This window comes from Thermobia domestica, chromosome 7, assembly GCF_964235325.1.
Source record: "Thermobia domestica chromosome 7, izTheDome1.hap1.1, whole genome shotgun sequence".
NCBI lineage: Eukaryota > Metazoa > Arthropoda > Insecta > Zygentoma > Lepismatidae > Thermobia > Thermobia domestica.
Genome location: NC_137460.1, coordinates 55,365,350 through 55,388,800, shown reverse-complemented (window position 1 = coordinate 55,388,800; position 23,451 = coordinate 55,365,350). Strand labels below are relative to the sequence as shown.

At 36.4% G+C, this 23,451-nt stretch overlaps 1 protein-coding gene across 1 annotated transcript in view; it reads right to left on the bottom strand.

Annotated features, from left to right (window-relative positions):
• The window catches only part of Vav (Vav guanine nucleotide exchange factor), a 112,925-nt gene that overhangs the window by 25,643 nt on the left and 63,831 nt on the right, over positions 1–23,451 (bottom strand). The window contains exons 4-6 of the mRNA XM_081764701.1: positions 7,032–7,146; positions 1,704–1,862; positions 231–434 (exon numbers count right to left, since the gene is read on the bottom strand). Of these exons, the coding sequence (XP_081620827.1) occupies positions 231–434; positions 1,704–1,862; positions 7,032–7,146 (478 nt within the window). The remainder of the gene's footprint in view (positions 1–230; positions 435–1,703; positions 1,863–7,031; positions 7,147–23,451) is intronic.

Genomic DNA, 23,451 nt, shown 5'->3' with positions numbered 1-23,451 from the left:
TGTTTAATAGCACCATCGGAATTTTAGCTCTTTCATACGCTAAAAATGGGCCTCAAAGGTACTGGTTTTGCCACCATAGAAGAGATCAAAACCAACGTGAGACCTGAACTTCAGAAGGTACCAAAAGAGAACTTTTGTCGGTGTTTCCAGGTAACTTAAAACAAAATAATAATAATAATAATAAAAACATTACTTAAAACTTACGAGATGTAGATGCACTGTTTCCTTACCGTTATTTCCTGATTGATCAATTGATTTTTTTGGCACAGCTCCTGAATGCGGTCTTGAGCAAGAGGTAGATTGGCACAATAGTCACCGTAAATGAGGAACTTCTCCCGCCAATTCAAGAACACCTCGCTAAGCTTTAAAGGAGCGTTAGCAGAGCATGCTTTTCTTAGCTGACTATGAAAACCTGAATGAATTTCACACAGCTCCTGTGGTAAACAAACAAACTGACATTAATCAAATGTGCATGGAGGTTGTTACACTTAGAAACAATGTCTTATATTCGAGACTTTGCATAACATGGAATTAATTGTATAAACCTTTACAGATTTTGGGTCTACAGTAAGTTCCGTGACACACATTTTCAAAATCTGTTAACACTCAATTTTTCGAGCCCTTCCTGCTAGTCTAGTCGCTAACGTGTGCGTCTTACGTGCTCATGATCCTGGGTTCGATTTTCAATAAAAGAACATTCAAAACTTGAATGTATTACAATGGTACACATTCTACTTTGAATTGTATGTCCACGTCTCATATGGTCTCGGTGTTGAAAAGGCACATTAACTTTCTCCGAATTTCTTCCATTTGTATTATTTATTTTAAAAAATACATATAAATGTGGAAAATTGTTCTAGTGACTTTTTGTGTTAATAATAATAATAATAATAATAATAATAATAATAATAATAATAATAATAATAATAATAATAATAATAATAATAAACAATGGGTGATCAGAAAGTAAGGTTACAAAGCCCGCAGTGAAACGTGCATATATTATTTCATACAACCAATACAACCAACAGATAATACATACATTAGATTATTTTTCGACATAGTCTCCACACCAGTTGAGGCACTTATCGCATCGTAGGATGAGTTGAAGATTCCCTCCTGGTAAATATCGTGTCCTTGCGTGTTCAGCAACGTTGTCATGAAATGTTGCATCTCCTCGTCTGAAGCGAAGCGACGGCCTCATAGATGTCCCTTCAAGTGCGGAAACAAGATGAAAGTCAGATGGAGTGATGTCCGGGCTGTAGGAAGGATAGTCGATGATATCCCAGCGAAACTTCTTCAACAGCGTGGTGGTCTTCTGGGCTGTATGTGGGCATGCGTTGTCGTGAAGGAAAATGACGCCCTTGGTGAGAAGTCTCTCCATAAACCTCTACCAGCTGTCTGTGAATTTCAGCCGCGATTATATATTCCGCCCACAGAAATTGAATAACTGAGCGGACTTCTTCGCGAGACGTTTTCGAAACGAGTCGCCATTTGTGTTTACCTACAACTAGCGCCGTAGGTGGCGGATTGCTGAAACTCTGCACAGTTGCCAACTCCATGCATTACAATTACCGCACACTCCTCATTCCTTTATATCAGACGAGAGTCCAGAAATATCGGCCTTGCAACCTTAGTTTTTGATCCTCCCTCGTAATAATAATATAATAGCAGTAATTGTAAAAATATTAAGGAAAACTTACCTTTATACCAGCAAATATGATCTTCATATCATCGTCCGATAAAATACCGTTTAATGGACGTTGGAAATACCTTTGTACTGTTGCTAAGACATCAACGTAATTCTTTTCCGTTTCTACTAATTCATTGATGACATAATCCCTCTTTTCAGCTGGCTGTGTCTAAAAGAAATATAATGTGTTACTTGATTATTAAGTATCATAATACTACCAACTGATCACAACCTAAATTTTGGTAATATTTATTTAGTAAGTTATATTTAACGTAATAAACAAATGTAACAGAACTATTAACACAATAATTCATTAACTATTAACAATAGATAGCAATTTAGAAAATAATTATGTAATAGTTAAATAACTGTTCGTTATTTACATGTTTACGCCCGTTATTCGGAATATTAATGGTTATATGTGTGAGTATGCAGAAAAGTGATAGATATGAAAATTTTAATTTACGAGGGTCATTTGAAAAGTTTTCAGATTGAAGCATAGAACAGGTGCATACCTCTTAGAAATTGTTCTTGCTTTTCAATATACCCTCCCCCTATAGTAATGTGCTTAGTCCAACGTGTTTTACAGCCTTCAGGCAATCGTAGAAATTAGACTCCTGAAGCCCTGTACAATATTCCTCAGATGATGCTTTAAAGCTTTTCATCTCATGTAAATTTATGTCAAACAAATTGGAGAAATTTGGAAGTCCGATGGAGTCAAATTAAACAAATAAGGAAAAATGTGTCAGCAAACCATATCAAAATTCTTCGAATTTCACTACACTGCAACGACGCATGTATGGGAACAAGCACTGTTTTATTGGATTATGGCTTTCATTTTTGATATACCGGGCCATTTCTGATAATTATTTTTACTTTAGTTGGTCCAAAAGGATCAAATGGTACGATTTCATGATAGACGTATAGCTGAAATATTGTTGGTAAGTAGGATACTTTTAGCACTTCAAAAAACCTAGTTATGATGTTTTCGGCAGACTTCATACACTTGATTGGGAATTGTGATTACATTGTCTGATTTTCTTCTTCTTGTACGTTACAACGCATCTAGTGATCATGAATCAACGTATAAACTCAACTGGAATCGGGCTCAGATTTTTGTATTTTGACTCGTTGTTGATAACGCATCAGTATTTGCTATACTTACGTTACAAGGAATTCTTTATATACATAAATATTTATTCGTCTGAAATGTTTAAAGCCTCAATTCTTTCACATACCTTTAATCGTAGACTTTACAATATCAACCACACCACGTATTTTAAAATTATTTCTGGTGTTGACAAATTTTGGCTATCCACCAGAGGGATCATTTTCCAGGCTTTCACGACCGCATTTAAAATCAAAGGCTCATTTGGAAAAGTTAAAAATGACGAAACTGAGTACCCTAGAGTATTTCTCATACTAGTAAATATATCTGTTACTTCCATATCGTTGATCACCAAATATTAAATATTACCGATGGATGTTTCAAATTTGCCGTTCCCAAATATAGAATTCTAGCACTGCAATTATCATCTATAACTACATCTGCTCTTAACTCACCCGAAAAAAGTCGCTAAGATATTTATAGGAAAGATAACTATAACTGTTTGGAAGTAGTATCATCTATACGTTATTCAGAAAACTTTTCAAAATTTCCTCGAATAACTGAACTTTTTTTTAAAATATGGTTTATCTCCTCACCTATTACCCAGTTCAAATTCTTATAATTTTGGAAGGAAAACGTTGGCTTTTTTCTTTTTCTTAACAGCATTTAACATACTATCAACACACACACACAAAGCAATATATTAACTTATTATGAAAGACTGCACACATGTATTCTAGGAAAATTTTCTACATTATTGTCATACCTAATCAACAAATCCATGCAACTATAAGAATAAAACCAAGTACTGCATACAAAACCAAAACTCACACTACAGCAAAGAAAACAACAAACCACATGCTCCATATTAACATTTATTACGGTTTCTGGTCCTGGTAGAAATTGTAGTTACTTATTATTAATTTACTTGTTTTTAATGACTTTCCATCAATTACAGTTTAAACCTGTTACGTTTAAAACGCTTCCAACAGCAAAATTATACACAGTGTTAATGAACTATATCGATAAACCTTAATAGGTGATTTCTCCAAAGGAAGAAAAACACCTTCATGTGGGCAGGTGGGAAAATATATATAATTTCGGAACTAGGGCTATCCAAAAGCATGAAAAATACATTGCTGCACGCGTTATTCCCAATACTAGAAACCATGGAGCCGGCGGTCCCTAACACTCCCAACAGATGCATTCCGTGTTCACTGATGACAAGGCATACTTTTTACCTAGCTTAGATCTACCTTTAAGTTCGAACATGTTTGGGAATTAAGCCCTGCTTGCGTACCCATTGCACATTGTTGAAATATGCACTTTTGGATGGCGTAAGTGTGCCTTCCTTATGCATATGTGTAACTCCACAGTTCCTCGTCCTCGACTGACTGATCAATTGAAATTTTAATAGGAATATCTACATCGACGCTATTTGTTCCCGTTACGATCAGCACGACTGACTTAAATAAAATTTAAAAAACACATCAAAATATAGGAAACATACTGCTGCAAAAGAGAGCTAAAAATCTAAAACAAAAGATAAAATAATAAATATATGAGAATAACAAATACATAGCAATAACAATAAATACTAATAATAGTAACAATAAAAGAAAATATATAACAATAACAATAGTAAAAAAGATAAAACGTAAGAAAGCAACGACTGAGGTGAACTTTTCCTTGTCTCGAGATAACCCGTGTTGCACTTATTTTCTTCCAGGTTTCCGAACGGGTCCAGCTCTAAAACTATACAGTTTTCTCCCGTAAGTCTATGTGAGTTTTCTTATATTTTTTGATGTAAGGAATCAACTCTAACAGTTTGTCGGTATAGTTCATTAACACTCTCTTACCATTTAGTAATTTGGCAATAGTCCGGGAAAATAGGCATAAGCCCTGTGATTAATTTCCCATGAAATGAAAACTAGGAAAAACTCTAACTTACAATACACGTTGATAGTTTATCAAACAATAGAAACATCTTAACAAAATGAAATTAAATCTTTTAGTTCCACATTCCTCGGTTATGCCGGCTAGGCTAAAGGAGAAGGTGATGGTGAGAAATGAATGAAACAGTGACATAAAGAAAGTTGGAGGAAACGAGAGAATCCCAAGAAAACCCACGCACACGATGTTTGTTCACCACAAAGTTCACTTGTCGCGAGCTGGGATCGAATCAAGAACCCCATGCACCAGAGGGGAATGCTCTACGACTGAGCCACAGCGGCCCCTACCTTAACAAAATGTAACTTACTTGATTAATATGGCATTGGATTAACTTAGCTCGTATACAGTTTGATTTTGTCGCGGAATTGAGAAAAAAAAAAAAAAAAACTAATGAATCGTTTCCAGGGGAATAGTGGACCATTCTTCACACATCGCAACACTCATTTGCGTCTGTGATAATGTAAGAGAAAAGCTGCACCGGACTCGCTGCTCTAAAGCTGACAATGTTCAACTCGAAGAATTGGGTCAGCAAGGGGAGGTATTGAAGTTTTTATCTCTGATATACCCCAAACCACCCTGAACAAACCAGGCATTGTGCATTGTCATTCCGGATAACTCTGTCGTTGCCAGGAAATATTCACAGGGTCCACAAGTTCACCTACAATGTCCACACAGCGTCATTAGGAGTAGTTTGTCCTTTGAGATTAATAAGGCCAATGGAATACCAAATTGCGGCTTACAGAAACAGAAAAAGTTGCTACTTTAACGATAGGAAGTATACAGTTCGCAGATTGGACTTCTTTGGGTGTCCGCTATACCTAAATCTGCCGTGTTGTTGGAAACAAGGAGAAAGATAACTCATCGGACCATGCTGCTCTCTTACAATCATGCGCAGTGAATATTTTATGTTGATTTGGCGTTGGTGAGTGATCAGAGATTTCGAACTCACAACATCAGTGCTGATATTCAAGCTATACCCTCTCGGTGGACTGTGATTGGAGAAGCAGATCGTTCGTTCCAGATGCCGACCAACAAGTGAGTTTTGAAGTCAACTAAGACGCATTAGCTTTACCGAATTTTGTGACAATCCTCTTCTACATTCGGCGACACCTTTCATCTACTTGATTTCTGCCCTCTATTCCTCTTAAGTGAAGATGTCTTGCAACGTATTCTGAACAGTCAATTACCTTAATTACAGTCCTGGATATATTTGGTTCAAGTAACCGCTCAGCCATGATTTAACCCCTTTGAAAATCGGAGAAGAATCGTGACTACTGCATGACAAAATGTTTTCGCTACAGCACGCATGAATTCATACTATTGCCTTGCGTAACTACGAGCGTATTTCTACAAGTTTCCAGCATCACGCCACTGATAAGTCGTTCATGGCATGTAGTGCCACCTATGAAAGTATCACTTTCAACTACCTATCACCGTCAGTTCAGTGAAAGCTGTCATTTGTGCCAGTCGCTATGCGTGAGTTCGCATACTATATGACAATGCCCGTCCAGACGTATGTTGTCAAGGTTGCAGTGCTAAATTTGGGCTGTAGAATGGGTGTTGAATCTTCTCAAAGCCACTGCAGCCTTAACAACAACAGCCGTATGAACTGGAGCATTGCCATGCAGTATGCGAGCTCGATGCACAGTGACATTGAAATGATCACCACCCACGAACTAACGCAGACAAACAGCTGAAACTGATACATTACTTCTTCCATACATGGCACTATATGCCATGAACGGCTGATTACTATTTAAGTGATATTTCAATATCAGAATGGAAATTTTTGCAAATACCCTCGTACTTACTAGCACTAACGCCAGGAAGTCGCACGACTCTGATATCGGTCATTTTGATCATTCTTATATATCTCCCCCTCCCCTTCTCCCTAGTTGTGCGGCTGAATTTGGATTTAAACGACATCGGAAGTGCCACTGTTCATCTAAGTAACTCTGCAAACCAAGAATTCGACACTAATATTGGTCATTTTCGATCATTTTTAAATACCTCCCCCTCCCTCTCCGCTAAGTTGCACCGTCGGGAGGGTGATTCAAACGTTATTAAGTTACAATCGTAGTCACTTTCATTTTTATTTATTTTTATATATTTTTGTGGAGCTTTTAAAGTAAACTTACCTTTAAGCTGTATCAAATGACACGCTCATCTGCAACGATTATTAACATTCACATAATACGAGTACTGGTCTATTATTTCTTTTTTAAATGTGTTAGTGAATATATATAATTAACAGCCAAGCAATATTAATTCCTGTACCTGGTGACTCTTCCTTTCCAACGCACACAGATCCTGGTAGATCTCCTCATCTCTGATCGTAGAATAGTAACTTCCATAACACTCCTCTTCTTGTCGCTCATCAAATCGATCAGCACTAAAACAAACAGCAACATGCATTTTATACATGCAAATGTAAACAAAGATGATTTCATGCGCTAAAGTGCATTTCATCTATTAAATAGGCCAATATTTTGTATAATGACAAAATACGAAACAAACAATAATAAATATAAAGAAAGAAAAAACAACCATGCAATGTAAATAAAATAATTCTACTTGAAATATTAACACGAATTATTGCCATATTAGCTTAAACATGTAAATATAAGTAATTTCATGATGACAATTCATTACCTTTTTACACTGATTAAAAAGCTCACGCACAGGCGGATATAAATAAATTAAATGTTTGTTGAACTTACCAGAAAGCTAGTCTATATCATGAGGAAATAAACAACTAATATATACTCAATATGAAAAAAATCAAAATGATTTTAATAAAACTGTCAGAAAAATAATAACAATAAAGTGACATTTTATAATGTGAACGAAAATGCTGGCTTATTGAAAACAGACAAGTGTTCTATTGTTTATACCGTCCCTATATACGGTTTAAATATATTTCGACATGTGGTCATTAATAGCACACCACCATCAAAACTCTAGCAAGAACCATCTGGAGGATACTCCCAACCGTCTGTTATAGCTGTGAATCTTTCATCTTAACATCGTATATTTAATGCAAGCTTACAAGAGACAGTCTAACGGAGCTACGCTGAAGTTTCTTGTAGCCCAATGAACGTCGTCTTTTTCCATTGAAAGCCACAGGAATTTACGTTTCCAGAAAATCAATAACAGAATTTCCCATAAATCAGGGATGTTTAAATCGAAAGTTTTATGTACACACTCTGATATACCGAAATTCCTATACGCATAATGCGACACTTGTTCAAGATGTACAGGGGTTGGCAACAAATAGATAACTGGTTTCATTTCAATATTGTGTTAACACTAAACGGCATGGTATATTGAAACATATAGCATGAAAATAAAAACTCGCCAAAAATAAATAAATAAAACAAATAAATAATATATATATATATATATATATATATATATATATATATATATATATATATATATATATATATATATATATAAAATTATTATTATTATTATTTAAGATATTGTAAGAGGCCTTAGTATACCAGTTTGAACACCAGGTGGTTTCTTGTGAGAAGTGGAGGTGACAGGAGAGAAGTGTGCATATTGTGTAACAACAAAATCAGTCTGTCTAAAGACATTTCCGTACATGATCTAAATAGAAAATACCGAGTGAAAAGACAATGCGTGACTGATATTCCTAATTTACAACATCTGGAGTCTCAGTAAGAAGAAATCCACTGGATGCCTATCAGTTTCCGACGAAACACTGAGCGTGTAACAGAATCTTATGTGCAAAGTCCCAGAAAATAAACTGTAAAGTCAGTCGGGGAGACATACAGCTAACAATATACAAAGTGCTGTGGAAACGTTCGCACATGAAGCCAAACCATTTAGAGACGCATAAAACTCAATCTAAGGAGACTGTGACCTGAATCATGCATTCTGTACTAAATTCCAGGCAATTTTGGAAAATGAAGTAATAAACCTGATTGATTGATTTTTTGAGTTTAACGCCCCTTTCAGCAGCGAGGCTATAATAGACGTGGACCTACTGATTAACGTGGAATCCGAATTACATGAGCTCCCGCCGGGAATCGAACCCGGGTCTCCCACGCCAAAGTCAGTAATAATAAAACTGACTTTCAGTGACAAGATTATTGAACTGAAAGGTGAACAAACATAACGTGCGAGTATGGAGAATAGAGAAACTTCATGCGTTGGTAGAACATGGAACATGATTCACCAAAACTCAATAAGTTTTGAGCTGTGTTATGTGATAAGGTGTACGGGCACTTCTTCGCAAAAGCGACTGTTACAGACAACTTATCTGGATATGATGACAGAATGATCGATGCTATAGTTATCTGGGTTTCTATTTCAACACCACAGCGCTTCGCCACATTTCCATCTTGCACTATAACGTTATCTTAATAACCAATTACCGTAAGGTTGAATTGGACGAGTGATAATCGGAGTCTGGTTAAACGGTCTCCCTGCTCACTTGATCTGACTATGACTTGGGGGAGAGGAAGAGTCAAAAAGGGAATTAATGTATCATCCTTGCCAACTAATCTTGGTGATTTGTAGAATCGAATCGAAAGGGTGTGAGTAGTGTTGACCAAGGTACACTACAACGTATGTGGATGGAATTAAGACTACCGAGAACGTGGGTCGTATGACTGAACGACGGTATATCGAGCATTCATAGCTGATTTTTTTTTTTTTTATGCTGCGTGTTTCAATAAGTATTCTACGCCTTATACTCTTAACACAACATGCAAAACAAATTCTGGAGATTATTTGTGCTAGCCCTGTAATTCAACTCGACTTCCAGTGTAGCAATGTGAAGGAACTAGGCTTTCCTCGGCCTGAAAGATCCCCCGAACTAACCTTACTAGAAGATTTCTTCTAAGATTATATGAAAAATGAAATCAACAGTGAAACGTAGACATGGCTAACATGAGAACACTCATAACTAGTGTCACCTCAGACGTTCTTACTAAAATGATTGATTTTATTTTGATATATGATGTGCTGTTAACGGGACACACACTAGGGTGGGCCGATTTTTTTTTAAATTTCGATTGGCCGGGTTGCGAAGAAGTTGCCTTATGTTAGTGGTAGTCAACACAGAAAATCTGGATTTTTTGGGTCAAGCCCTTCTTTTGCCTCATGGGACTTGAATATTTTTATAGCTCCTGCTATGCAACCCGCACGACACTACGAAGAAAATTGTTCTGCATAGTTTTTTCTTGTTTTAATTTTGATCGGCCGGATTGCGGAAAAGTTACTTCGTGTTAGTGGTAGTTCACACAAAAAATTTGGATTTATGTGGTCAACTCCTTCTTTTGCCTCATAAGACTTGAATATTTTTATAGCTGCGGCTATGCAACCCGCACGACACTACGAAGAAAATTATGTTGCACAGCTATAACCTTTGATTGTTTTTTTACACTGAAGCATTCTGAGTCTGAAAATAAAACGGAAGAGAAAAGTGAGATGTGATATTGTTTCTTGTGGTTAAAAATTGTAATCAATTAGATGAAAAACTGTATTTTTATGTTTCAATTTATGTTTTTTATATACAGCTTGAAAAATATGTTGTCACCTTTACATTGCAGCTTGTTTCACGTATACCGTGAACAATTTCTTTTAGACCCGTTTATATTATAAAGAAAATTTTAATTAAGTGCTCTGATATCAAGTAATTTTGAAATCGGCTGTGCAATAATAGAAAATATACATTTACTTACAGCATTGTACACGACAATACCAATACGTAAAGCATTGTTTTATAAGAAGTCGGAAACATTGTAATTCTGTACACAGTCCAGTAACCATCAGCAATACCTTTTGGACATTTGCCGAGTCGTTTCGGAAGGTTTGTGTCCGCCAGACCTTCTGAAGAAAAAGCCCGGACCAATTGTTATGTTCCGATGGTTGAGGACTGCTTTTCGTGTTCTCCGATTATATACTAGCAGCGAAAATCCCGAAGAAGCAGTTCGTTGGCTTGCACAGTATGTTTTCCCCGAAAATGCAACTTTCTTTACTGTGCATCGACACTTCCAGTAGTACAGAAGTTTAAATTCAGCACTTGAAATAGTAGGGTTACATAGTCTTCGGAACTCCGAGCATTAAGCTTCTTAAACACAAGAATTTTTACGCTATTGCTGGTGTTGATTCAAGAGAATGCTTAATTGCAGAGTAGCGACTAATGATGGAACTAAACTCTTGTTGTTGGAAAGCAAAATTTTACTGAAGAATTACTTGTGTTACCATCTAATGTATGAAATAATACTAATAGCTTTACTAATGTATTTACATATTTACTGGAGGTATAGGCACCTATGGCCTTAAACTCGTCAAATGTATGAGGAATAACGTCCCACGGCGTCGTCAAGCACACTATTCACGGAAAGTATTTTTTTAAATATAAAATTGCATATTTTATTTCAAAGAGGTTACAAACACAATCCATACATTAATTTGTTCTGTAATTATCTCAAGCTAGGATAGCTTTTTGATTCATTCAGAACTTTATATAGGTCTAACATTGAATGTTGTTGTATACTCTTAACATGAAAGCATCTAATTCGCCTAAGGGAAGTCCAAAATCTGATAAAACTCACTTTCAATGTGATCACCTTAGTTGTGCTGATAATATACTAACAAAAAGCTCAAAAACCCAGGTGGGTTTTAAAGTGGGTTTTTTCAGGTGGGTCCAACCCGAAAAAACCCGGTGGTTTTTTTCGGGCTGGGCCCACTTGGGCAAACCCTGCCTCCCCGTGAAGGGTTCTGGGAAGTTTCGGAGTGTATGTACTGCTACAAGCTAAGAGCTGCAAGGGAAAGTTTATCGACAATTTTTCATGACCTATACTTATAATGTATTTTGAAAACATCAATACAATTTCTTCGTCTAATTAATTATAATTTTTACCCACATAGGAACAATGTATCTCATAGAAACCATATCACATCTCACCTTTCTCTTGCCTTTTATTTTCAGCCTCAGAATGCTTCAGTATAAAAAAGAACCAGAGGTTATAGTTGTACAGCACAATTTTCTTCGTAGTGTCGTGCGGGTTGCATAGCCGCAGCTATAAAAATATTCAAGTCTCATGAGACAAAGGAAGGGATTGACCAACCAAATCCAAATTTTCTGTGTGAACTACCACTAACACGAGGCAACTTTTCCGCAACCCGGCAAATCGAAATTAAAAAAGGAAATAGTTGTACAGGACAATTTTCTTGGTAGTATCATGCGGGTTGCATAGCAGGAGCTATAAAAATATTCAAGTCCCATGAGGCAAAGGGAGGGGTTGACCAAAAAAAACCCAAATTTTCTGTGTTGACTAATACTAACACGAGGCAACTTTTCCGCAACCCGGTCAATCGAAATTCCAATAAAAATATTTATCGGCCCACCCTAACACACACTGAAGTTACTGATAATGGAAATTGTTCTCAGTTCTTTGAAATAAAATCTGCGCATTGTTTACATTAAACTATCACACTTTTATCCTACTATTCGGAAATCAATGATTATGTGAAGAATTTCGCAAACTTAATAGCAACCAGTAAGACAAGCAAGAATTTTTCTCCGATCTTTGTCCTGTTAAGCGGATCACATTAAACGGAACCCACCAAAATAAAGCACTTCAAGGTTACCTGTCGAAATTTACAGAGTATTTTCATATTGTTTAAAATACTGCAAATAATACCATTTTTATTTTAAAAAACGTTCAATTTTTGGTATTCCATCTGTGTTTTATTTAAACTTACTAATACGTTCATCATCACAATTCAACTAATTTGATAACTGTTATACAATTTTAATTATTATATTTTATAATTTTATATTTTAATATGAAAGAATCAAATATTGTTATAATTTACGGTTTTATTCAAATTTACAATACAGGGTTATTACACATGATTCATCAGGTTTTAAAGTCATATAACTTCAAATATTTAATGCCCACCCATTTGTACTAATAACTAATAATAAGAAGAGCATACTTTAAAGTTTTGTTTTTGTTTGTGTCATTGCAGGTTTCGTTGTGACTCACCAGGTGGCAAGGTGATAAAGGTTTACAAAATGGCGAATAATCAACAGAAAGCATTTGTGAAGACAGAATCTGTCACTACCGTGCAGTGTGCGTTCCGAAGACAGTACAACATACAACCACCAACCCACCAAAGTATTTTGCGATGGTATCGGCAGTTTAAGGACACAGACTGCCTCTGTAAAGGAAAAAGCTCCGGGCGACCACCTGTCTCGGAGGAATGGGTTGGGCGATGTGCTCAGGATGATTTGGTACTCTTACGGAGGCCTCCAAGGTCTCCCGGTCTTACAGTTTGTGATTTTTTTTTTCTGTGGGGATATGTGAAAGACAATGCCACCTTTGCCGACAACACTGGCTAAACTCAAGGATCGTATCACTGCTGCGCTAGCGAACACTGACAGGGACATGCTCGAACGTGTATGGGCTGAACCTGACTACCGCATAGATCTGTGTCGTGTAACACGAGGAACGCACACAGAATATTTGTAATGATGTGTAAGAAACTTGAAAATGTGCTTTTTCAAATGATGTATCAATCATTATTTTGTATGTAATACTTTGTGAAATACATTCATACAAAACCCGACGAATCATTTGTAATAACCCTGTATAATAATTTTCTTAATTAAGATATCTCCGTGAAAATTACGTGGAATATATAATGATTGTAAATATGTAATAATTATAAAATTGAATTTTTTGCAGTATTTTGAAAAATTTGAAAGCACACTGCTAAATGTCGACTAAAAGATATTACTATTTCTCGTTCGAATCGTAAGTTTAATCAAATTTCAGGGTTCAAAATTGTAGCACATCAAATGTTAAATGTTAATTCTTGGTTTACGATTTAATCTTTCGAATGAGAAAAATCTCAAAGTTGAAACTGTGGAATCACAAATATTTTTACAAGTAAATATACAACAAATTTCTGTTGATTTAAAAGAAAATATTTTAAAATAAAATCAAAGGATGTTCCAAGTTACACATGAAAGGACTCTACAGTCAAGCAACTTCCCCAGCCTTGTAGGTTTTGATTAGTACATCATTTTTAATATCAGGGATAACTTTGAAATGGTCTCCTCTGCATTATAGGGCAATTAAGAAACTACTTGAATTAAGAGGTACAAACTCCAGTCTAAAAGACCAGAAGTAACGGCGCTGGGAGCCGACGATCTAATCACACATCACGCAACTAACGTCAGTGTCGTCGTCAAGCTCCTTGTGGGCTATAATTTCAGGAAGTTCATTTCTAGTATAACAATTTCTGAATAAATCGACTTATTTTTCGAATAGGTAGGAAAAAAAGTACTGAAGATAGGGGGTTAGGATTAGGAATTAGATTTCTGGGCTATCGGCAGTTATGGTCATGTTAGTCCGTCACGTATGAGGGATGACATCCTTCGGCGATCACATGGTCCGGAAAACTGAAGAGGAAGAAAGGAATGGGGAATAAAGAAAGCGGCCTGGATCACTAGTAAGGTTCTATCCCGGCATTTGTCTGGTGTGAATGAAGGAAACCTAAAGGAACTTCATTCCTGAAAAAGTTCTCACACTTTTTTTCGACCGAGTGTTCCCCTCGGAAATGGAACCCGGGACCGCTCGCACTAAAGGCGAGATCGTTAGCATCTATGCTATGCTGATTCCACTGTACTAAAATCAGTGTACCTATTAACAAGTTATTTGATGATAAAGAAAATTTTCACACACGGAATCCACTTTTGATCACAACTCCACAACAGATTAACTTTGAAAATAATGAAATTTGTTATTCGACATTAGAAGTTAGGTAGCTGGTGCTTTTTTTTTTTTCTGAAGGTACGCAGTAAAGGCTCCTTTTTTTATATTGTAAAATGCTGCAATTTCTCGAGACATTTTGTATGAATTATTTTTTAAAAAATTAATGAATTTGAACAGTAGGGCAACAGTATATAATGCATATTTAAAAGATAATGTAATAGTTTGTAGCAGCTGCTCTAATTTCTTTCTAATTTAGATCCTTCACAACTTATAAACTTCCGCTTAAATAAGATATTGTTCGTGGTTATCTTGAGTGTTTTCTCACAGTTTGGGCACGTTTGCAATATCTTTCAGGGAATGTGAAAACGGCTTTTCTAAGATACACCTTCTAGTAACTTCATTTGGGTCATCTCTATCATCAGGATAGCAGGACTGCCTCTCACAGATTTCAACCCTAGCAAATATGTGGACTCACGCCTGCTCCAATGTCCTCATTCTGTGGTTGATACCGAAAGAAAAATGATCTAGAGACGATGACGTCACGTCGAACCGTATGTTGAAAGTGTGAGTTGGTGTAACAACATGTTCATGGTGAGTACCGGTATCTCTATTATTATTATTTAAAACCAAGAAGCAGTGTCGCGTGTACACTACGTAAAAGATTTAATTCAACTGATTGATTTTAGCGTTCCTTTCAGCAGCAAGGCTATATAAGACGTGGCTCTACAGCGTAACGTGTTTTTGTGAATAATTCCCAAAGCTTCACAGTGATGAAAGAAATCGTTCACTGCGTGAATCACACAGTATTGGTTAACGAACCATTTGCTCCTCAAAAAGTGGTCCGAATAGCAAAACACCTGTCAAATTCGAAGCCGACTCAAACAGTAAAAGCAAACGAAGTCACTGTGTCGTTCGTTTACTGTTCTCACACAGCATCGGTGTTTCATCTACCGAAGGATTCGATACAGAGTGAGTGCGCTAACCTCATATTGTTGTAGAGTCATGATTATTTCTATACGCCGTTCGATGAGTATGTGAGGAATATGCGTACCCACGTTTTAAATTTTATCATAGCTGACAAAGATTGGAAACTGTTGCTAGTGATACGACAGATTCGGCACCGAGCTCATGTGCTGTGGACGTCGGTTTATCTTCCACTTTCTGCCTTAGCTGTATCGTGTCATACGTAAGTGGACGATCGTTCCTGGTTTATGGTTAATATTCACACCATCGACACGGGATTTTGGAAGCAATATACAAATAGTTATTTGACTAGGTCTGTTTTTAATCTCACTGACAATATCCGACATATTATGTATAAGTTTCAATTTTTAATTCGTGCAAAAATCACTGATCTCACAACGTGTTACTCCATAACGTCACACGGTACTCTGCTCTGACAACACGCACTTTCGAGCACTTTCACCTGGAAGAAGTAGGAATACCTCGGACGATGCGTCAAAATGGAACTAGAGCTACAAGTTGAACTTGACGGAACCGGCCAATAACTAAGTAAAATCTCAATAGTTTGCTGCACTTAAATATTTTTAAAGTATTATAAACAAATCATTATATAGTTCCGAGTATTTTAGATTCCTTAGAGAACCTGCAATTTCCATTCATAAGTCATAACTGGCTAAAAGTTAGTTAAGAGAATAGTTTCTACACAATTAGATGTACTTCGAAAACATTGTTTGATTTTCTCTTCTCGTAATTCTCATGTATCAGCATACATTTCATAACTGTAAAGATATAGTCACCGGCACGTAGCATGGCTGCTCAAGGTCACAATGTGCTGGCCGAGGCGAGCTTCCACATTATTCTGTTGCAGGGTTGGCAGGGTAGTTAGTTACTTTGCACTGCAGAATGTACGTTGCAGTGTCTCAGACTTATGAGGTATGTGTCTATGTATAAAACACAAACATAATATTCTACTAAATACGAGAAAATATTGTCGCCCACATAGTGAAATTATGTTCATCTTACACAGTATTGATTAATATAGGAACGTGAAATTTCCGTTTATTTTCTGACCAAAGGAGATGTTCTTTATGACAAATTGGTACTATTGTTCATGTTAAACTAAAGACATACAGTGTTATTTATTTCAAATCGTGTTATTTTTCTGGACAGTTGTAATAAAATTTAAATATATTACGTGTTTACCAGGATTAAAATAAAAATGGGTTATAAAATATAAATGTCATCATTTTGAATGAAATGATGCACTTCGATCTCAAAATAAAGTTTAAGACAGAATAACACGCACACATGTCATTATTAATTTATTTTTATTTCTGCTATAAAGATTCTTTTTTATCGGTTATTAATCCCTCTTGTGATTGACTATACTTGAGGTTATTGGATGCTGGAATAATTGCATAGGGCTGGCAGCACTGCCGGTTATTAAAAAGCTGATTGACGGTAGGATTGCTGTTCGGAATTCGTCTCCATTTGCAGTGACCTTGAGCTGCTATGCTACGTACCGGTCACTATAACCAAGAAAGTTCTGTCGATCGACAGATTCATCCACCACCTTCGAACATCGATATGTCACCTAAAATGCACCTGGAAGATCAAAAATAGTCCCTATCAGCATCGTGGAGCTCTGCAAACGTTCTGGAGGGCCATCGATTCCATCGAGGTAGAACTTGGTGGGCTGTGAAGCGAAGAAATTATCAACTGCATTTTGAACCTCTAATGGGGATTTGAACTGGCGTCCTCTATGGTGATTGTCTAAGGAATGAAACAGATGATAATCGGACGGTACAATGTCCGGAGAGTATGGCGGATGCAATAGTGTTTCCCATCCAAGGTGTAGAATGGTGTCCCGGAACATCCTAGCCACGTGGGGCTTAGCGTTGTTTTGTAACAGGAGGACCCCTTTGCGATTCACAAGTGCTGGCTCCAGACTTTTGAGTTTTTCTTAAACACGGCTCAACTGCTGACAATATACAGTTGCATTGATGCTCTGACCAGCTGGTAGCAGTTCCCGATGCACGATCCGGGAGCAGTCCAACGAACACACAGGAGAACCTTCCTCTGGTGCAGTGCTGGTTTCGGCTGTTTTGGAACCGGTTCATGGGCTGCTAAACAATGATGACGGCGCCGTGGAGCTTCGTATAGACCCACTTCTCATCACATGTCAACATCCTGTCCAGAAATGGCTCCTTCCTCAGACGAGAAAGCAAAGGAACACACAGGTGTCCGCTCGTGTTGCCTTCTGGCCCGGAGTCAAATCATGTGGAACCCACCGACCCAACTTGTAGTGCTTCCCAACTCGATGGAGGTGCTGCCGAATGTTTTCTCCACTTGTAATGTGCCATTACAGTCTAATGACATTATGTTTTTAATAGGAGGGTGCCCGAAATTTTTTGCACCGACTGTACTTGATGTTTAACAAAAAAAAAAATTTCTGGCTGTTCATATAATTCTTAATTTTATTTGTTATTCTATTTCAAATTAACATGGAAAACTGTAAAAAATTCATTGGGAATTATAGTTTTGGGAATCAATATCTTTATTTATATTTTAAATTAGTTATGTCTTGTATATGGATGTGTAAATGGATTATTACAATTCTTACGGTGTCAGTGCTATCCGAAAATATAGATCCACTATTGGACGGAACTTTTCAGATCAAATAACCAATCTAAAATTCGACAGAATTTTCAGGACCACCCTTCACCTCTCTTTTAGATACCTAGGTCCTTCTAAAATCTAGTTTAATCCAGATTTTACCAAATTTTATTCGTTTCAAAGCCCCACCGCCAAAATGCTTAGTTTTGATTGGCTGATAAACCCACGCTATGATATTAGGGCGCAATTATTCCATTTCCTGCAAGAATTTCACTGAAGATGCCGGACTAAGATCTTCCCAGCAAAAAACGTCGAAAAGGAGCGAGAAAAGCTGCAAACAAGGTAACATTTGGGATTTTATTAACACCTAAAATCGTTGGAAGTCTCTAGGAGCCAAAACACTATTAAATTTCATACTAAAAACCGAACTAAAAAGCTGAAATAGGAAGTGCAATATAGTAACGCCATGTTGAGCAGATATAATGAGTGATGGACAGGCTCCACGAAGTGCATCAGTTTGCTAGTGGTTCTTAAATATCCACAGACAGTTTCGGAAGAGTAGTGTTTTTTCCCTTTAAATACTTTTATCCTTAAAACTATTCCTGTTAGAGTTACGTTAGGCCTGCCCCACTGCCGTTTGTTTTCGTCTATGTAGTGGATGTGATTTCGTTTGTATTTATTCATTAGTAACATGGCGGTATTTAATTTCGTTGTAGTTAAGATAGGTAGAATAATGCACTTGTAAATTTACAATAAGGGCTCCTATCTGACTCCCAAATTGGGAGTACGGCTTCCAGCGGGATGAGTTGAACATGTAGTGTGTTCCGGGTTCCTGCCCCTTCAGGGCAGGGGTCCTATTGTTAGCTAATACTTCGATATGTCCCCTCAGGGCATTGATTAAACAGGTTGAGTCAAGAATGTGATTTAGTAAATACAAGGGCCAGTTGGCCCTGTTCCTTTCTCTCCTTTTCCTTTCGAGCCGATTTAAAATGGTAAAATCTGAATGTTGTCGGTGTATATTTATTAGTATAACATGTATTAATGTAGTGTGTAGTATGGATGTGGCATGTATGTGTTCGTAATGTAGAAACATGTTCTAGTAGTAGTAATTGTGGTAGTTAAGTGATGAAAGAGTGTGTGAGATAATTAAATATGGACAGTGTAGTATTTACTATGCGATAAATTCTTTATTATTCCGTCATTAAGTGAACTCATACACAATATTCAAAAGTGAACGTAATATAGTATAATAATTCCGTGTACAAGGTCACATTCAGTTGTTCAAGGGTTGATTATATCGTCGCTAGCCCTAGTGTCAAAAGTCAGTACTAACCGCCATTCTTCTGTCGAGGTGCTTAGTGATTTAGATTTCATGAAATTGACCTTTCTTTCCGAAATAAAACCTAGAAGGTATAATTCACAGCCCATATGAATGTACAGTTAGGTCAAGTGACCCAAAATTAATATATCCTAAAAATTTCAACATTCTGCCTAGTCTAGAAATCGAAATATTTAAATAAATAAACAATACGTAAATTTTTAACAGAAGTCGGGCGATATGATGCTAGTTCTTCGCTTTGGAATTATATTAGATGTTCATTTTTCTTCGTGGCTGCAGAAGCTCATTGTTGCTGCAGAATTTTATAAACATTAAATATTATCGCGGATAATTCTATTTTCAGTGAACATACGTAGGATTTTTTTTCCTTTCTTCTTAATAAAGCTACCGAGTATTACATAGTATTGTGTGTGGGATGAAAGAGTCTTGAGTTCGAGTGAGGTTGTCGTGCGGTGATCGGAATGGGAAATGTTTGTAGTGATTATAGATTTTAAAGTATTATGATGAAATGTGTAAATAGGCTGGGCGTAGATAGAGGAAACAGGGTGTTTGTAGAATATAGCGTCGTGGCAAATGAATATTAATGTGAATATGAATATAAAGTGTATGAATATTGTAGTAAATGAATATAGAAGATAGAACGCCCATATAGTTAAATATATATATAGTAGCCCAGTGAATACTTCACCGCGTGTTGATATATAGATATTGAATAGATACGTGTAGCTACAAACATCTCGGGTTCTGACCCCTGCACCATGATATCACGCGGACCGGAGGGCGATATATAGTCGGACTATGGTAATACTTTGTAGTTTAATGTGTTATAATAATAATCAACCATAGTAATACCATCTGATAGAATGGGTAGCATCATATAATCGCTGACTAGACATGTTGAATAATAAATTATGAAAAGACAGTAGTAGTTATACAACAGGGCTGTAGTGAATCATATCTTCTGGTCGGTTTTAAAAAATAGAATATCCTGCTCCGTGAGATTTTTTTTTCCTTCACGTTACCTACTCAGGCTAGCTTACAATGTTCATGGAGGCGACAGCTCTGATAGGGTTACAGAATCAAAACAATTAGTTATTGAAATTTATTTTCCCGTACCCGGGCATCGACCCCATTCCCCTTGAATATTTTCGTTTTCTTTTCTTAGTTTTAAACTAGATAGTGATGGAAATTAATCGATGCCTCAGAATTTAGCGCATTCTGCGAAGGGGAGCTACCGGTGAGGTTTGGCAATAGAAATCACCGATCCAAAATTCAGTTTATTTAATTTTTTTTTTATTTTTGGCAAATCACTAATTAGGGATATCTTAGCTATTACTCTAGTTTCATTACTGTCCTTGAACCTTCTTAGTTTTTCTAAGGGGTCGAATATTTTTTTTTTTTTTTACTTAGAGATTTCAAAATTGGGGACGCAGTTACCTGGTCCCTTTCCCCCTCTCCTTTTATCCTGCTGGTCTGGGCCGGATACGGGGATCGGATTTCAATCTTACAAGCAAACTCTTGTGGGATTGGGATCTGATGGACACAGAACTTGCATCCTTGGCAGCAGGGCGCCCCTTGAGTCTACGTATTTGAGTAGACCACCCTTTTTGGCATGTTAAGAATATTTTGGCTATGGATTTTGTTGAGAGCGAAATTCGACTTCTATCTTTGTAGCGTTAGTTATTTCTCACTTAAGTCTTTGGCGCCCCTATTCTTCGTCTTCCTTCTTCTCTATCCCTCTCTCTGTCTTCATTACTTCAAGATTTTTTTTTTCGAATTTTCAACCTTCCCCCCCCCCGATTTTGAACTTGTCACTTACGATTTATTTAACGTACAACTCTGATCTGAAATTACCAGCTGAGACGTTGCAAGACACGATTCATGGATAAAGTAGATAGTGATTGGGTCCTCCATCACATTTTGACCTATCGCCGAAATGAACAAAGACTTCGTAGTTGACGACACTTCGATTACGTTCTCTCACCGTCGTCCCTCTTAAGTTTTTTTTTTTTTAATCCGTTGGTCACTTTCCTTTCTGTTTTGGTTTTCAATTACCTTGTAGTTAACTTGGGCCCAGAAATTGTACTTTGGTTTATCTAGTTATATCTTTAGAAATGCTCTGTGTTACGTGCCTGCCTCACAAAGTTTTTTTTTCATTATTTAAGCACGAATTGTATATATAAAAGTGAAAAAATTTATAGATGCGCGGTATCAGGTAGAAAAGCGATTTTCTTTTTCATATGTAATGTCGGAAGTCATTTGTTTTGGGACAATGTTTGCAACCTTGTAAAAAATTTTATTATTGGGGTGATTAATTTAAATGTGTGCGCATTTATTGAATATAAATATATATATATATATATAGAGAGAAATGAATACGTCGAAATGTATATGTACTTAATATGTGAATATGATTTTAAAGTAAAAGTATGATATTAAATGTATTATGAATATATGTAAGAGCGCTCGTGTCTGTCCCCCCTAAACGTGTATTGGTTGCTATAGTTTGCCAGTGAGTTTTCCGACGAATTTGAGAATGTAGATTTTGTCATGAATACCGCCGTGCACTTAAGTAATTTTCCTTTTCTTTTGAATAAATGTAAATGATACCTTACGTAATTCTGTAATGGCATGTATTGGAAAGTAACGGCAGGTCTAAACGTAACCCACATCATAACGAATTATCCCTGAACTACCAACCAAAAACCATTGTGGAAAGTGTACCTTGAATCCTTCTCACCTGCATATGTATCCTGTGACTTGACCAGTTTTTTTTTTTATCCTCAATTTGAACCTTTATACTCCGTACACCTGCGGGAGATCGTTTTAAAAAATCCAAATTATATACACATATATACGAAAGTGATCCTAAGGAAAGGCCTCATGACATGTCCCAGTGTTGCATAAATAACTTAAAACTATTCAATTAATAAGTTTGGAAATGGACCGTCTAAGAGGAGAAACATCCTCTAGCGATAGTGATTTTTCGAAATCCCTGGATGGGTATAAAGCGTCGCAGTGTGCGATTGCAGATATAAACTGTTAAAAGTTATAAACCAAGTATAGACGACGAATGGTTTTGTAAACCAATAGATATATATATACATATAGAGATATATATAAACACGAACGAAGTTAAATGGAGCGAAATGTTCTGGACATTACGAGTAGTGCGTGATTTGTGATTTGAACGCTCAAAATCATTAATATTTTATTACCCGATGTGAGGTAGAGACTCATATAAGATCTAATACACCTAAAAGTTTTTTTTTCTTTTCTTTCCTCTTTGTTCATGTATTTTTTTTTTAGTGAGATAAGTGTCTTCTTTGCGTATGTCGCAAATCATAATTTGCTTTAGCATGCCTAAGATATGATACATGTAAATAATTTTTTCCTTTCCATTTGTCAATATGATTGAATATATAAAGATTTACTAAAGTATAACTTCATGTACTCTATTAATATATAACCAAGAACTTGTGCTTTTAATATTTTCTTATAATTATTTGTTTTGTCCTTTTTTTTTCACTATGAATGTAATAAACTATTTGTACCTTTGTAGTTAGTTGGTTTCCTTTAAACATATATACACTGTCCTGAGTGAGTGAGCGAGTGAATGCATGATAGATTTAATATAAGCAATTTTAGTGATATCATCTGTTGTATTAATATCTATAATATATGTGTCATGTTTTAACATATGTGTTAAGGTAAATAACTTAGGTCATGAAGGACCGTCACTAACGGTTTAAATCGGCTCGAGGAGTGAAGCAAAAATAGCAGGATGAGCCTAAATACGACATCTTTCTTCCAGGAAGTTGAGACTTTTATTGATACGATACATAAATTTATATTGAGTTGATAAGTTTGATTTTTTTTCCTTGGCTAATTCATATGTGTGGTCGATCCTAGAGAACAGAGTTCAGATGCTGGATGGTTATCAATCACCGGTTAGAATAACAGTACAAAGAATTAAATTTCACTTTTCTCATTTCCAGGTCTAGGTCTGGGC